At 36.6% G+C, this 14,523-nt stretch overlaps 1 protein-coding gene across 3 annotated transcripts in view; it reads left to right on the forward strand.

The window, feature by feature from the left end:
* Positions 1–11,261, forward strand: part of PLS1 (plastin 1) — a 111,322-nt gene extending 100,061 nt beyond the window's left edge. For all 3 annotated transcript variants that reach the window (XM_015445183.3, XM_065540063.1, XM_005545996.4), the window contains 4 exons: positions 1,463–1,596; positions 2,058–2,181; positions 9,101–9,225; positions 9,472–11,261. In XM_015445183.3, coding sequence (XP_015300669.1) covers positions 1,463–1,596; positions 2,058–2,181; positions 9,101–9,225; positions 9,472–9,607 — 519 coding nt within the window. In that variant the 3' untranslated portion in view covers positions 9,608–11,261. The remainder of the gene's footprint in view (positions 1–1,462; positions 1,597–2,057; positions 2,182–9,100; positions 9,226–9,471) is intronic.
* Positions 11,262–14,523: the final 3,262 nt, after the last annotated feature.

Genomic DNA, 14,523 nt, shown 5'->3' on the forward strand with positions numbered 1-14,523 from the left:
ACCATGTATTTGTACAAATTCTTTCATTAGCTGTCTCACATTTCCTGGAAATATTTTCTTACTATTGGGAAAAATGTATCTATGTACCTTAGGTTAGACTATTTTGTAATGGTGCCTTAACTAACTTTTGGAAGAAAATTAAGAAAAATAGTGTTCTCCTTTTAAATGTTTATTCCAAAAAGTACTTAGTGTAAGCACTTTTGTTCCTACTGGTGATAAGATTATGAGAGCTTATAATTTCACTGGAGCAAAAAGACTCAGATACATAAGAATTTATAAGTTCTGATATAAGAAACACAGCACTAGATGATGGAGATAAAAAACCCTATTGACTCCAGGATAGACAAAAAAAGTGTTAGAGAAAGGACCCAGCTGGACCTATATCACTGGAAAGAAGTATGTGTGTGTGGTTGGGGAGGGTAAACAATTTATTAGGTGTTTATGTATCAGATTCTTACTTTAGACAGGGCATTGTGCTGGAAGTGGATAGATTGGTGCATGAAAAAATTTTTGTCCTTTAGAAGAAGCTTATACTATAGTTGTTGAAAGGAAACACATAAAAGGCTAAGTATAAGTAGAAGATGGTGCATAAGCATTACAAAATAAGCATTCTTAGGAGTTCAAGCAAAGGATAGATCATTATTAGCTGGCACAGTTAAGGTTAAGCCTTTATTGAAGAAAGGGGCCAAAAGCTGAATTTCAGAGGATGAGTAAGATCTGGGTAAAGAATATTGGAGATGAAGTTAGATTCTTAATAAAACAATTACTTTCTTCTCTTTTTTTAAATTTTAAATCTAAACAAAACATCATCTATTACTTCATTAAAGGAAAGCAAGAAACCTTGTCTTTTAGTCACAGATGTACCACTAATAAGCTATTTCATCTTGGATAGTCAAGAAAATTTTTTTTTGAGACAGAGTTTTTTCTCTGTTGCCCAGGCTGGAGGGCAATGGTGCGATCTTGGCTCACTGCAACCTCCACCTCCCAGGTTCAAGTGATTCTCCTGCCTCAGCCTCCTGAGTAGCTGGAATTACAGGCACCCACCACCACGCCTGGCTACTTTTTGTATTTTTAGTAGAGATGAGGTTTCATGTTGGCCAGGCTGGTCTCGAACTCTTGACCTCAGGTGATCCACTTGCTTCGGCCTCCCAAAGTGCTAGGATTACAGGCATGAGCGACCACGCCCGGCCTGGATAGTCAAGACTTTTAGAATAGGAGGGGATCTTAAAACTTTCCAGCCAGTTGTTCCTCTATTTAGGTTAACCCACTCAGTGCTTTAAATCTTCAACTATAAAATGGAAATAATTATGTCCTTGCTTTCCCTGGGTTATTATTATGAAATTGGTCATATAAATTTAAGGTGTCATCATAACTGTTTTTCAGATGGCTGAACTAGGCTGGTGTATTCAGGAGATATGTTTTTAAAAATCTGTTTTATACCCAAACTTTTACTTATTTATAGATTGAAAACTGTAACTATGCAGTGGAACTTGGGAAGAACAAGGCCAAATTCTCCTTGGTTGGCATTGCTGGGCAGGACCTAAATGAAGGGAATTCAACACTTACCCTGGCATTGGTATGGCAGCTGATGAGAAGGTAAAGGCTGATATGTTGGTACCAACACTGCCTGTTTCCTCCAACAAGTAATCTGAACTAAACTTTTAGCTATTTTTGAACAATAATGAACACAGAAGAAATATACAATGTAAAATATTTTAATTTTTAAAGGATTTACTGTTGCTTATGGTTTTTTTGTAAATTGTATTTTATTTAAAAATGGGTCAATATCCAGAAACACTATCACTTTTATTAATGCCTCTTAAAAATGGCTTCATAAGGAATTGCTTTAAGTTTTAAAACTACCATGTAGTAGTTTTTGTTTCAGATTAATGAGGTTTGTAACTTTGGAATGTAACTGGGTGCAAATGCCAGACTAAAATTAGAAATATTTGTTAGAACTGAACTGTTCCTTAAGTATTTATCTAAGCATTGATATAAATTATGTGAAAGCAAATTTTACCCTTTTCAGTCTCAAATATACATCTTTTCTGTTGCAGGTACACATTGAATGTGTTATCAGATCTTGGAGAGGGTGAAAAAGTAAATGATGAAATTATTATTAAATGGGTCAATCAGACTCTTAAAAGTGCAAACAAAAAGACTTCTATTTCCAGCTTTAAGGTAAGCAAGACTCTTAAATTTCTTTCTTTTTCCATTGCTATAGGAAGGAATTTTTTTCTGTTTTGAGACGGAGTGTCGCTCTGTCACCCAGGCTGGAGTGCAGTGGCACGATCTCGGCTCACTGCAAGCTCTGCCTCCCGGGTCATTCTCCCGGGTCATCATTCTCCTGCCTCAGCCTCCCAAGTAGCTGGGACTACAGGTGCCTGCCACCACGCCCAGTTAATTTTTGTGTGTGTGTTTTTAGTAGAGACAGGGTTTCACCATGTTAGCCAGGATGGTCTCGATCTCCTGACCTTGTGATCTGCCCACCTCGGCTTCCCAAAGTGCTGGGATTACAGGCATGAGCCACCGCGCCTGGACAGGAATGAATTTTTATTGGAAATTACATTGGTTTGGCTTAGAATTATATTGATGTTGTATGTCAGAAACATGATTTATGAGTTTAGGCATACTAATTATTTGGCATGTGTAAACTTGAAATATTCAGTTTTAATTACTAAATTTTTGATTGGTTGTCCAGTTAAGTATAAATGCAGGTTAATATTATCTGACTCTGGTAATCTAATCTTAAAAAATAAACAGAATAGAGCCAAAAAAAATCCAGTTATCAAATGAAAAAGATAAGCCATTGTTTATATAGGACCTATAATGTTTTGTGCTCCCTAGCAGCAGTCTCAGAATTGTATTGACATCATTTCCAAGGCATAACAGAGCCAGCCAAACCGATCCAAGTGGGAATTGAGAAAACTGGTAGGAAAAAAAAATCTTGTCATCTGGCTTCATAATGGCACTTAACACTCACTTCCGAGCATTTGTGGATGATTCATAAAGCACTCAAAATGTAATCTGTACATACCTACCCACTAATTTTCATGCATTTCCATTGTGTTTTGCTTTTGCATGCAAGCCGATGTTAGCTACAAATAAGCATGTCTGCTTGTACACATTCATTCAGTGAGCCTTGTGTTTGTGCTTTTATTATGTGTGAAAAACTGCAATCAATTTGTGTTTTTTTACTGAAATAAAGTACAAAGAGATGAAACACTAAGCTATCCTAAGAGATATCTACCCATTTTTATTTCTCTCTTTGCCCTTGCTTTATATGCTTAACAACATTACAAAGTGAAAGAAACGTCAGAAATTTATCAATTCAATCTTCTCATGTTTGCCAAAAACTGAGGCCCAAGGCGGTTTTAATAGGACAGCTGGATATTGGCAGAGATGTTGCCTGAGTCCTAGTTCAATTGCTTTTTTTTTTTTTCTTTTTCCTTTTCTATCTTGGAAGAAACTAATGACACTGAGTTTTTGTTACTTCTTATTTTTTTTTGAAGTAATTTTCAATCCATGATTTGTCTCTCTGTGTTTTAGACATAGAACACAAAAATATAAAATAGCAAGGGGCATTGTATTATAAAATTCTCTAATTGGCAGTTATTCTTTAAAATTGTTATGTTGAAATTATATGCATTTGCACATTAATTTATAGAAAATATTAAGCATGTATATAGCTAATACAATAGAAAATATTTAGGAGCAAATTAATATTTATTGAGCTCCTATTAAGTAACTTTTCTAAGTAAAGAAAAGGGTATAAAGTATAGGAAATTAATTTGGCCCTCAGAGTGTTCACCATTTATTTTAAAGACAAAGATTGTATAACTGAGAAGGTAACAATACTATAGAGTAAATGACAAAATTCAAGTAATACAACTAATATTGTGGATGAAAAGTTTGATCATTTCCAATTGAATGGTCAGTGAAGAGCCGATAAAGACAGCTGGATTTGAACATCATAGATGGCGGGAGGATTTGAATTGGTGGAGAGAAAGGGGGATAACAAACTTAGAAGGGTCCATCTTGAATAAAGGCATGTCTAAGAAAGTTAGGAGAAATAAGATGGTTCCTAAGGGATGTTGTGCAAGACATAAATTGGGTCAAGATTGTGGAGGATTTTGGCCTAAATAAAGGATATTGAGTAAAGGGGGTAATAAGAAAGGCAGTTATTTTAGGAATACTAATCTGCATGTGGTGAACAGGATGGGGAGGGAGAATAGTGTAACTGCAAGGACAGTGCAGAAGAATCCAAGGCAGTACTCAAGGTGTGAAGTAATAAGGGGGTTGGGGCTGGGAATGGAAATGGTAAGATTAGAAAGCTATAAGTTATTGCAAAAGAAGAACTAGGATTTGGCTTCCTGATTTGGGGAAGAAGAGGGGAGGGAAGAGCCAAAACTCTTGATGTTTTGGGCACGGGTAACTGGAAAACAGATAACACTAATAGAAATGGGGATGTCATGAGGTACAGCTTCTTCCTGGAAAAGGTGATAAATTCAGTTTTAGGCCTGAATTTGAGGTAATTTTAGGAAAATGGGGGTGGTGAAAGGAGACATTAAAACTGGAAAGACAGACTTGGTGATCAGTTGAATAAAAGAGTTGAGAAATGGGAGTGCATAAACCTTTTAAGGGAGAGCAACCATAGAGAACAGCCGACTTGAGAGTTTGGCTCTACTTAGAACTGAGGTGGCAGAAACATCGCAAAAGTGCTTGGCATTTTGCATATGCTTAATGATAAAATCTTTAAAGAGAGCACAAATAGTGAAGAAATGAGGCAGTGAATGCTAAAACATAGTTGAGGTGAGGGAGGCTTTTTTCCAACTACAGAAGTCATTATGTTTGAAGGCTACATTAAGTGGTACTAGCAGAAAAAACATTTTAATTATAATCAAAGTAGCACTATAACTAGGAATTTCAGAAAAGACAAATTTACCCTTTTTAGCCACAAAATAAATTTCTCTTGCTAAGAAGATAGAGAAGGTGGTATATCAGCAAATAATAATCATAATTACCATTTATTGAGTCCTTTGTGTCACTGTGTTAAGCACTTTACATATTGTTTCTTTTAATTAAATACTCTGAGCAAAAAGGTGAGCATTAGAGAAGTTAAGTAACTGTCTACTGTCATACAACTTTTAAGCAGAACAGCTGGGTTTCATATCCAGGTCTGTCTATGCACAAGTGGAAAGCCAAGCTTTGGAGTTTTTATGGTCCTGGGTTGACTCTTGGCTGAGCTACTGATTAGCTGTGTAACATACTGCTCATTTATTACATAAATATTCAAAGCTTGCCCTGTGTCAGCTGCCTTGCTAGTAGCTGTGGCTACATAGTGCCCTCAAAGAGCTCACTATTCAGGGAAGGTGGCAAATAAAACAAGAATCACAGTATGGGGTGTCAGCAATACTATATAAATTAGCTAAGCGGGGGAGTGTGGGACCACATGAGAAGGGCATCTGTTTTACAGAAACCTTAGCAATTTATACTAACAGCAGGGCTACATCTACTGATGAATAAACTACTGGCTCAGCATTTAGTATCTGTGTGACCATGGGCAAGTTATTAATTTCTCTATCTTCAGTTTCCCCATATCTAAAATGGGGAAATTAATAATCCCTATCTACTAAGATTGTTGTTAGACTATGTAAGTTAACAAAATGTAAAGAGCTTAACAGTACCTAGCACATATTAAGGGCTCAATAAATGGGGCTTACCACGCTGTTGGCATTGCTAATATATAAAGGGCATCATATGTGGCGGGGCAGGGGAGTCTGCTGAGCCTTTTAGGGAAGTCTGGTGGCCACATCACTGTTTTTCTACATTTATTTATTTATTTATTTATTTATTTATTTATTTATTTAATTTTTTTGAGATGGAGTCTCGCTCTGTTGCCCAGGCTGGAGTGCAGTGGCGCAATCTCAGCTCACTTCAACCTCCGCCTCCCAGGGTCAGGCAATTCTGCCTCAGCCTCCTGAGTAGCTGGGACTACAGGCGCCCGCCACCACGCCCAACTAATTTTTTGTATTTTTAGTAGAGATGGGGTTTCACTGTGTTAGCCAGAATGGTCTCAATCTCCTTACCTCATGATCTGCCTGCCTTGGCCTCCCAAAGTGTTGGGATTACAGGTGTGAACCACCATGCCCGGCCTTTCCATTTTTATTTTTTAAAATGACAGAAACAGCAGTGGAATGAAATGTTCTAATATGTATCAAATAAAGGGAAAAATGATTATCTTGAAAATCAAGCTCTAGGTAATTCTAGATTAAGATAATGAAATTCTTTTTGCTGAGGTCATTTCTTTATGATTAACTTAAGGAAATAAAAGGAAAAATAGTGGAAATGTATTTATATACTAACCTAAGGGTTTTCACTGTAACCCCTTTCCCTTTGCAAAAGTAAAATGTCTTTCACTGATAATGTACGAATTAGAGGATTTGGAAGACAGGGCTATTTTATCGAAAACAAGAAGATAAGAGATCTGATACAATCTTTAGAAACTTAAAATTTTCATTCAACTCAGTAGAAGCTTTACCCAAAGTAACTCATAAGAAAATGGGTGGGAAAAATACTTGTTTCCTAAATCTAAATGAAATATTTAAAATAACACATATAAATAAGGAATCAAATTATAGCACAATTAAGTCACTTGTCTTTTAAAAAATTAATCATAAATATATGAAAGATAAGCCCATAGAAATTAAAATTTATTCTAGAATGAAATAAATATTATTTTTAGAAAGTATAATACAGTACACATTTAGAATCATCTAGAGAGCTTATTAAAAATGTAGATTCCCAGCCTCATTCATAGATAACCTGACATTAGTTTGAGTGGAGCTAGATTTGCACTTTTAACAAGTACCCCACATAATTTTCATGTGGGTGGTCTGCAGACTACATATTGAGCAAACAGGTATGATAATTTCTCAGAAACAGAGAAGATACGAAAAGCAGATCCAGATTACCAGCATCAGATAGACTTAAAGGACCTAATTATTTTTACCCTTACCCCTGCCCAAAGATCTGTATCATAAAATGAACATTCCTAATAAGAATATTACCCCTGCCCAAAGATCTGTATCATAAAATGAACATTCCTAATAAGAATATAAATTTTTGTAAAATTAATAAATGAGGCCGGGCACAGTGGCTCACGTCTGTAATCCCAGCACTTGGAGGCTAAGGTAGGCGGATCATGAGGTCAGGAGATTGAGACCATCCTGGCTAACACGGTGAAACCCTGTCTCTACTAAAAATACAAAAAAAATTAGCCAGGCATGGTGGCGGGCGCCTGTAGTCCTAGCTACTCAGGAGGCTGAGGCAGGAGAATGGCCAGAACCCAGGAGGCAGAGCTTGTAGTGAGCCAAAATCACGCCACTACACTCCAGCCTGGGCAACAGAGTGAGACTCCGTGTCAAAAAAAAAAAAAAAAAAAGTAATAAATGAAGTGGCTGATCGTGGTTCAAAGAAGTCTGTTACTGTTCTTCACATGGCTTCAAATTGTTTTATTAGATATTGATTAAGAACTGACATTTGGCTAGAGCCTATACTAGATGCTTTCACCTATACCACCTCAATATTCCTAAGAATCCTATGACATTCTACTTTAGAGATTAGGAAAGGGTGCTCTGGCTTCAAGTAACAGAAACCCAATTTCAAGTGGTTTAAACTGAAAGGAAAGGTATTGACCACAATAACAGTAATCCAGAGGTAGGGTAGACTTCTGGATTGGTTGAACCAATAATTGAAGAATGTCATTCGGAACTCAATTTTTTTTTCCCATCTCTGCTTTGCCATCTAATGTGCCAGCTTCACCCTAAAGCTGGTTTTCCTTTTGATCATAGGATAGTTGCTGCTTGTGACAGAGGTTTCATCCGCCATTCACATCCAGGAGGAGCGGTTGCTGGCTTTCCATAACATAGGCCCAAATTAAATCACTGTGGTAATAGAATAGGATTCCTCTATTTGGCTTAGACCAGTGTTTTGAAACCTTAAAAGAAAATTATCCTCTAAGGAATATTTTTAGACATTTTTTCCCTTTTTCTCTCTCTCCCATGAAATTTTAATGCAGAGATACACTGTATACCTACCTGTTCATGCACTGCATGCTTTATACATAAAAAAGGTTATCACCCTGCTTCCATTAAGAATGCTTGACCTAGGTTAATTTAGATTCACTCCTGGAACTGTGAATGTCGGCTTTCCTTGAAGCTTATGTCTATGTGAAGGAGGTATGGATATAGAGCAAAAATATGGGTTCTATTTGTATAGAAGAAGTAAAGAGTGGGTAGATTCTGGGTAGGCAAGCAGTGGTGGCCACTATTCAAGCTGAGAGAGAACAAATAATTTGTTCAAGTACTGATAAGTGGTAAAAATCAGTTCAGACCAGGATGTCTGATTTCATCTGCAATGCACTATTCACTACAATTTAGTTGTCTATTTTTAGCTTGCCTTGGTGGTAACTTCAAAATGCTCTTGGGCATTTTAGAGTCAGACTGTCATGGGTTCAAATACCAGTTCTGTATTTACTGGTTGTGTAAACAAGTCATTTGAGCTATCTTAGGAACTTCATGTTCTTCATCTTTTTTAAAAAAAGAATTCCTTTACTATCAATATGCTAGGGTTTAAAAGGTGGATTAAATAAACTAAAACATGTAAAACAATAAGAACAATGTCTTTGTAAATGTTCCCTTTCGCTATTTCATTTTTCTTTCTGAAAAATATTAAGGGAAGGCTTTGGGATTTATGGTCTAAGAAATATATGAGTAGAATTTAAAAACTGTTAATTAAAAATTCATCTACTCCCTTTCAAAAGATGTGTATTTTTTACAGAATAGAGACTAGAGTTAGCATACTTAGGAGCTATCGTCCACAAACCTTATTCAGGTATGCTGACAACTCTATATAAAGATTTAAGGAAAAGTATATTTTAAATGGTTTATTTATGTGTGCTGGTTGCAGAAAAGCTGAACGTTAGGTTAGGTACAAATAATTTATAGATTGCCTTCAGTTATATGATCAGAAGAGTCTGAAAATAATGAAAATTAAAGGTCAGAAGATTATGAATGTTCATCTATGCTTTGTTTTCTAGGATAAATCTATAAGCACAAGTTTACCTGTTCTAGATTTAATAGATGCCATTGCACCAAATGCAGTTCGTCAAGAAATGATCAGGAGAGAAAACTTATCTGATGAGGACAAGCTGAACAATGCTAAGTAAGCCTTTATGGTTTATATTAGAACACAGTGGCCCTTTAATTCTCTAAAATCCTTATAGGAAAGGTTACTATGCCCTTAAAATTCATATTTTTAAATATAACTTGTATGGGGAATATGATTTAAGACTCACAAACTTAACCTTTTCGTAAAATTAATCTTGTCACAATATTTCACTCTTTTGTTAAAATATGTTAAGTGAAAAAACAGTGGATAACACCAAGATATTTTTCTTGTCTCTTCAAGATATGCCATTTCAGTTGCTCGGAAGATCGGTGCCCGGATATATGCATTACCTGACGACCTCGTAGAAGTAAAACCAAAGATGGTTATGACGGTGTTTGCATGCTTAATGGGAAAAGGACTGAACAGAATAAAATAATCATTTCATATGATTTTCTGCCACATTAAACATATTGTATGCCTCACAGTTTACAGGATACTGAAATGTAGTGGGTGTGTAAAACCAGACATTATTTGTATGTTCAAAATAGTTATATATTCATTAATGAATTCAATATCCTGTTCATACTAGTTAGAGCTGGTCAGCCTTTTTGGATAACACAGTTAATTTACCAACTGATAAAGATAATAAAATATATTCATAATCAAGCTGATACTTCATGATTACATTATTTTTGTTGCTTAAAAGTCATATTAAGACTAATTCTTTTTTATGGTTCAGAAAAGATGAATACAAAAGTTTTTGCAGGTTCTGCTGTGAAATGTGTTTTGATTTTTTTTGTGTTAATTTTGATCATAAATGCATTCATACTCATAATCCAGTTTAATCCTTTTATTTGCTTCCTCCAACTATTTAAAGTGGTCCAAAAACACTTTTCTGTAAGTTTCTATACTGTCTAAAACCTTCTGGTGACAAGAATTGTTTATTAATATCAAACTTTTTATATATGAGAACTAATTCTTGAATAAACCCCAAAGTTCACTCTCTTGTTTAAGTAGCAGCAGCTTTTTACTTAAAATTTAATTTTAACTACATTGATACCTTACATATCCTAGTTTGGTAATACAGCTTTAACTATGTCATCCAACACATATATGTTGGTAGGATGTTATTAGAGATACATGTGTGCATATATATTTTTTTGCACCTGTATCACCCAGCTTTTCATAAGTGGTATGTATAATTGGTCATTCAGCCAACCATCAGTATTTTTCCCCCACAACATGTGTAACACTTTTCAGTTTGTGGATATTGGATACATTAAGATTTCTTTTTATAAGTATTCATTTTGAATGTGCATATAGTTATTTGACTCCTTCCAAATACTTGTAGCCAAACATTGGCTAGAACACCCCAAGATATGTTGACACTATCCTGTTAGCTTCATATTATACTTGCTAGTTTAGGTCTCTATAGAAGCCCTATATAATTTAGAATATGCCCACTGAGTATCTTTATTAGAAAGTAACATAAAGCTATATTAATGTAGAGTATTTTCATTTGTTTTTTCGTAGCCCGTTACAAATTGGCAATGTTTGGTTAATGTTTGTGTTACTTGGAAATCGCTACAGCTTGGCCCTATTTTTTTCCTAAATTTTTAGCATTAATCCAATTCTGCTGCTAACAACTGAAGCCAGAAATCTACTTCCTCCATCTTCCACTCTTAGTGCAGTGAGCAATACTGTTGTGCAACAAAAATGTCACTTTATCCCAGTGTGAATGAGTAGTCTAAATTCCCCTTCTACCATTGATTTAAACATACATGTTGGTAAGACTGAGACTGCCCATGTGTTTAGATAGAATTTTTTAAATGAAATGATCAGATGGAATTTTGAAATATATTCTCCTACAAAAGAGATTTCTTTCCCTTTTATATTTTGATGATTGTTTTCTTATATGAAGATTAAGATATGTTCTTGCTCTTTTATAAGATTATTTAAATTATGTTTCCCTCTGATTTTTTTTTCACTATTGTATTTACTAAGTTATTGGATTTACATGAAATCTGGCACTTTTAGGGTGTTCTTTTTCTCACAGAGTATATTTAATAAAAATGCTGTGTATATAGAAATGTGTTTGTATTTATTTCATTTGAAGAAAAATATTCAGTCTTGAAAATTAGTCTAGCATAAACTTATTTTCCAGAAAAGAAAACAGTTCCTAAATGAGTTAGTAAAACAAAAAAAAATTGTATTTGATAATTTCTTTGAAGATGAGGGTATGTTCTTAAATATGAATAATTATTAGAAACCAACTGTGTGATTACTACAATTTAGTTTGTGCTGAAATAATTCAGGTGAATCAATCCATTCACAAATTTATCATCTATTTTGATCCAGATACTATGCTATACACTGGGGATTCAGCTGAGAAAAATACAGATGAAGTCCCCTGACCTCATGTATCATATCCATGTATCATATCCTAGTAGAGAGACAATTTGTAAATAGGAATTTTAGATAGTGATATGCAGTAGAAGAAATAACATAGGGTAACGTGATATAGACTGACTTGGGAAATGGGGTGGAGATTATTTGTATTGGGGTGAACATGGAAGGTCTCTCTAAGGATATTTGTGCTATGAGTGTTCAGCAGAGAGAACAAATGTAAAGAACCCGAGGCAGGCAGTCCTGTAGGCATCCTAGAAGACAAACAGGCGAACGTGACCTGAGAGTACTGAGGGAGAGGCAGAGTCTAGAGATGGAGATGGGGTCTAGGGTATTGTAGGACTAGATCTAAATCTGGATTTTTTTTTTTCTTCTCTGACTGAAGTCATGACTGCTCTTTTGTATATGTGGTTTGGGTAAGCTGCTTGAAGTAATATGCTGCTTCTGAATCTTGGATGCTATTGTTCATCATAACTCCACCACTGGTCTCTGTATCGCCTGTGTAGAAAAAACTGATAGACTGCATAGATTATGTTAAAATACCCCAATTTATGCTGGATAAAGAGTGTACCAGACCAGGCACAGTGGCTCATGCCTATAATCTCAGCACCTTGGGAGGCCAAGGTGGGAGGACTGCTTGAGGCCAGGAGTTTGAGATCAACCTGGGCAACATAGACTCTTGCTACAAAATCTTAATTTTTTTTGAGACAGAGTCTCACTCTGTCACCCAGGCTGGAGTGCAGTTGCACGATCTCGGCTCACTGCAACCTCTGCCTCCCGGGTTCAAGTGATTCTCGTGCTTCAGCCTCCTGAGTAGCTGGGATTACAAGTTTGCGTCACCACGCCTGGCTATTTTTTGTGTGTGTTTTTAGTAGAGACAGGGTTTCACCATGTTGGCCAGGCTGGTCTCGAACTCCTGACCTCAAGCAATCTTCCCACCTCAGGCTCCCAAGGTACTGGGATTATAGGCATGAGCCACTGGGCCCAGCCCTTAATTTTTTTTTTAATTAGATGGGTGTGGTGGTGTGCACCTGTACTCCTAGCTACTTGGGAGGCTGAGGTGGGAGGACTGGGTGACACAGCAAGACGCTGTCTCTTAAAAACAACCAAAGGTGTATCAGAGAGGTAAGAGAGGATTTCTGCATCTGAGATGATCCAAAAAGACTTCTGAAGAACAGGGTGCAGTTGCCACATTGGCTTAGTTTGAAGTAGGAACAGTCCCCCAACCTCGAGCACTTTGAAAGGCCTCCTAGGATTATCTACTAAAGTAGGTTGGGATTCCCCAGTCTTAGAAATTAATCCAGCCCCTACGGGAGTCCTCTGGATAAAGAATCACCTAAGTCCAGCAACTCGCAAATGTCTCGGATTAAAGTGAAGCTGTATCTACATGGCGCTCTATCTCGCTTGCTCTCCTGCTATATCACATGTGCGACATAGTTCTGAGCCATCTAAATTTTTTCCCTCAAACACGAAATTTTGGGTACATCAGGATTAGTGTTTTTCTGCTACTAACTAAAAATTGTGCTGCACTATAGATAGTGTAAGCACACACGCATAAATACAAATATGTGCCACTGTTCACTGGCCACAAATTTACAATGAACAATCTTGACATTCCACCAAATAAACAAACTTGGAACTGTATTAAAGATTACAAAATGAGGAAGATTTACCATCTACTAGAGATAAGACAGAAAACAAATGCAATAGATTATCAACTGTTTTGAAGTAAATACATGAAAATGTTTGAAAGGACAGTCTGCTAAAGCCTCTTAGAGAAGATCTAACAAAGACTTTGAATTATGAGAAAGTTTTATGTAGGAAATTTCGGGAGTTAAAGTGTTGGCGAGACAGGGATGGAACATACCAGCCTGAACAGGATAGGGAGTATTTCCCCCAAATATAAGGTACTCTGAAGCAAATTTATGTATTCTCTTAAAAATCTAAAACTTTAAAGGCACAATTTAGATTTTTCTATATGATTATGGGAAGCAATAGGAATTAATCAAGAGGCATAATTTCCAGTTTCTCCTCCATTATCTTTTAAAAGCGGAAGACAATAGCAACTCTATAATGGTAATAATAATTTAAAAGTTTGGTTAAAAATAAATTATTTGGCAGGGTACGATGACTCAGGCCTCTAATTCTAGCACTTTGGGAGGTCAAGGTGTCGGGGGGCACTTGAACCCAGGAGTTCAAGGCCAAACTGGGCAACACAGTGCGACCCCTTGTCTACAAAAAAACTTTAAAAAGTTAGCCGGGTGTGGTGGCCTGCACTTCTCGTTCCAGCTACTCAGAAAATTGAGGTGGGAGGATTGCTGGAGCCCAGAAAGTTGACGCTGCAATGAGCTATGATCGTGCCACCGCACTCCAGCCTGGGCCACAGAGCAAGACCCTCTGGGAAGAAGACAGGAGGGAAGGAGCACTTATTGAGCTTCATTCCATTCTTGCCCAAATAACAGATCTATCTTTTAAAATCAGATTAATAAACATGATGACAAACTTATCCAATAGTTACATGTCCGTACCTTTGAATTAATTGCATGTGTGACACCAGGAATCTTATGCCAATTTCAGATCACAAACCAGTTGTTAAAAAAATATACAGCCTCGGCCGGGTATGGTGGCTTATGCCTCTAATCCCAGCACTTTGGGAGGCTGAGGCAGGCAGATCACAAGGTCAGGAGTTCAAGACCAGCTTGATCAACATGGTGAAACCCCGTCTCTAGTAAAAATACACAAAATTAGCTGGGCATGGTGGTGGGCGCCTGTAATCCCAGCTACTCAGGAGGCTGAGGCAGGAGAATCACTTGAACCCGGGAGGGAGAGGTTGCAGTGAGCTGAGATTGCGCCATTGCATTCCAGCCAGAACGATGGTGCGAGACTCCATCTCAAAAAAAAAAAAAAAAAAAAAAAGAAAGAAAGAAAGAAAAAGAGGCCAGGCGC

This window comes from Macaca fascicularis, chromosome 2, assembly GCF_037993035.2.
Source record: "Macaca fascicularis isolate 582-1 chromosome 2, T2T-MFA8v1.1".
NCBI classification, from domain to species: domain Eukaryota; kingdom Metazoa; phylum Chordata; class Mammalia; order Primates; family Cercopithecidae; genus Macaca; species Macaca fascicularis.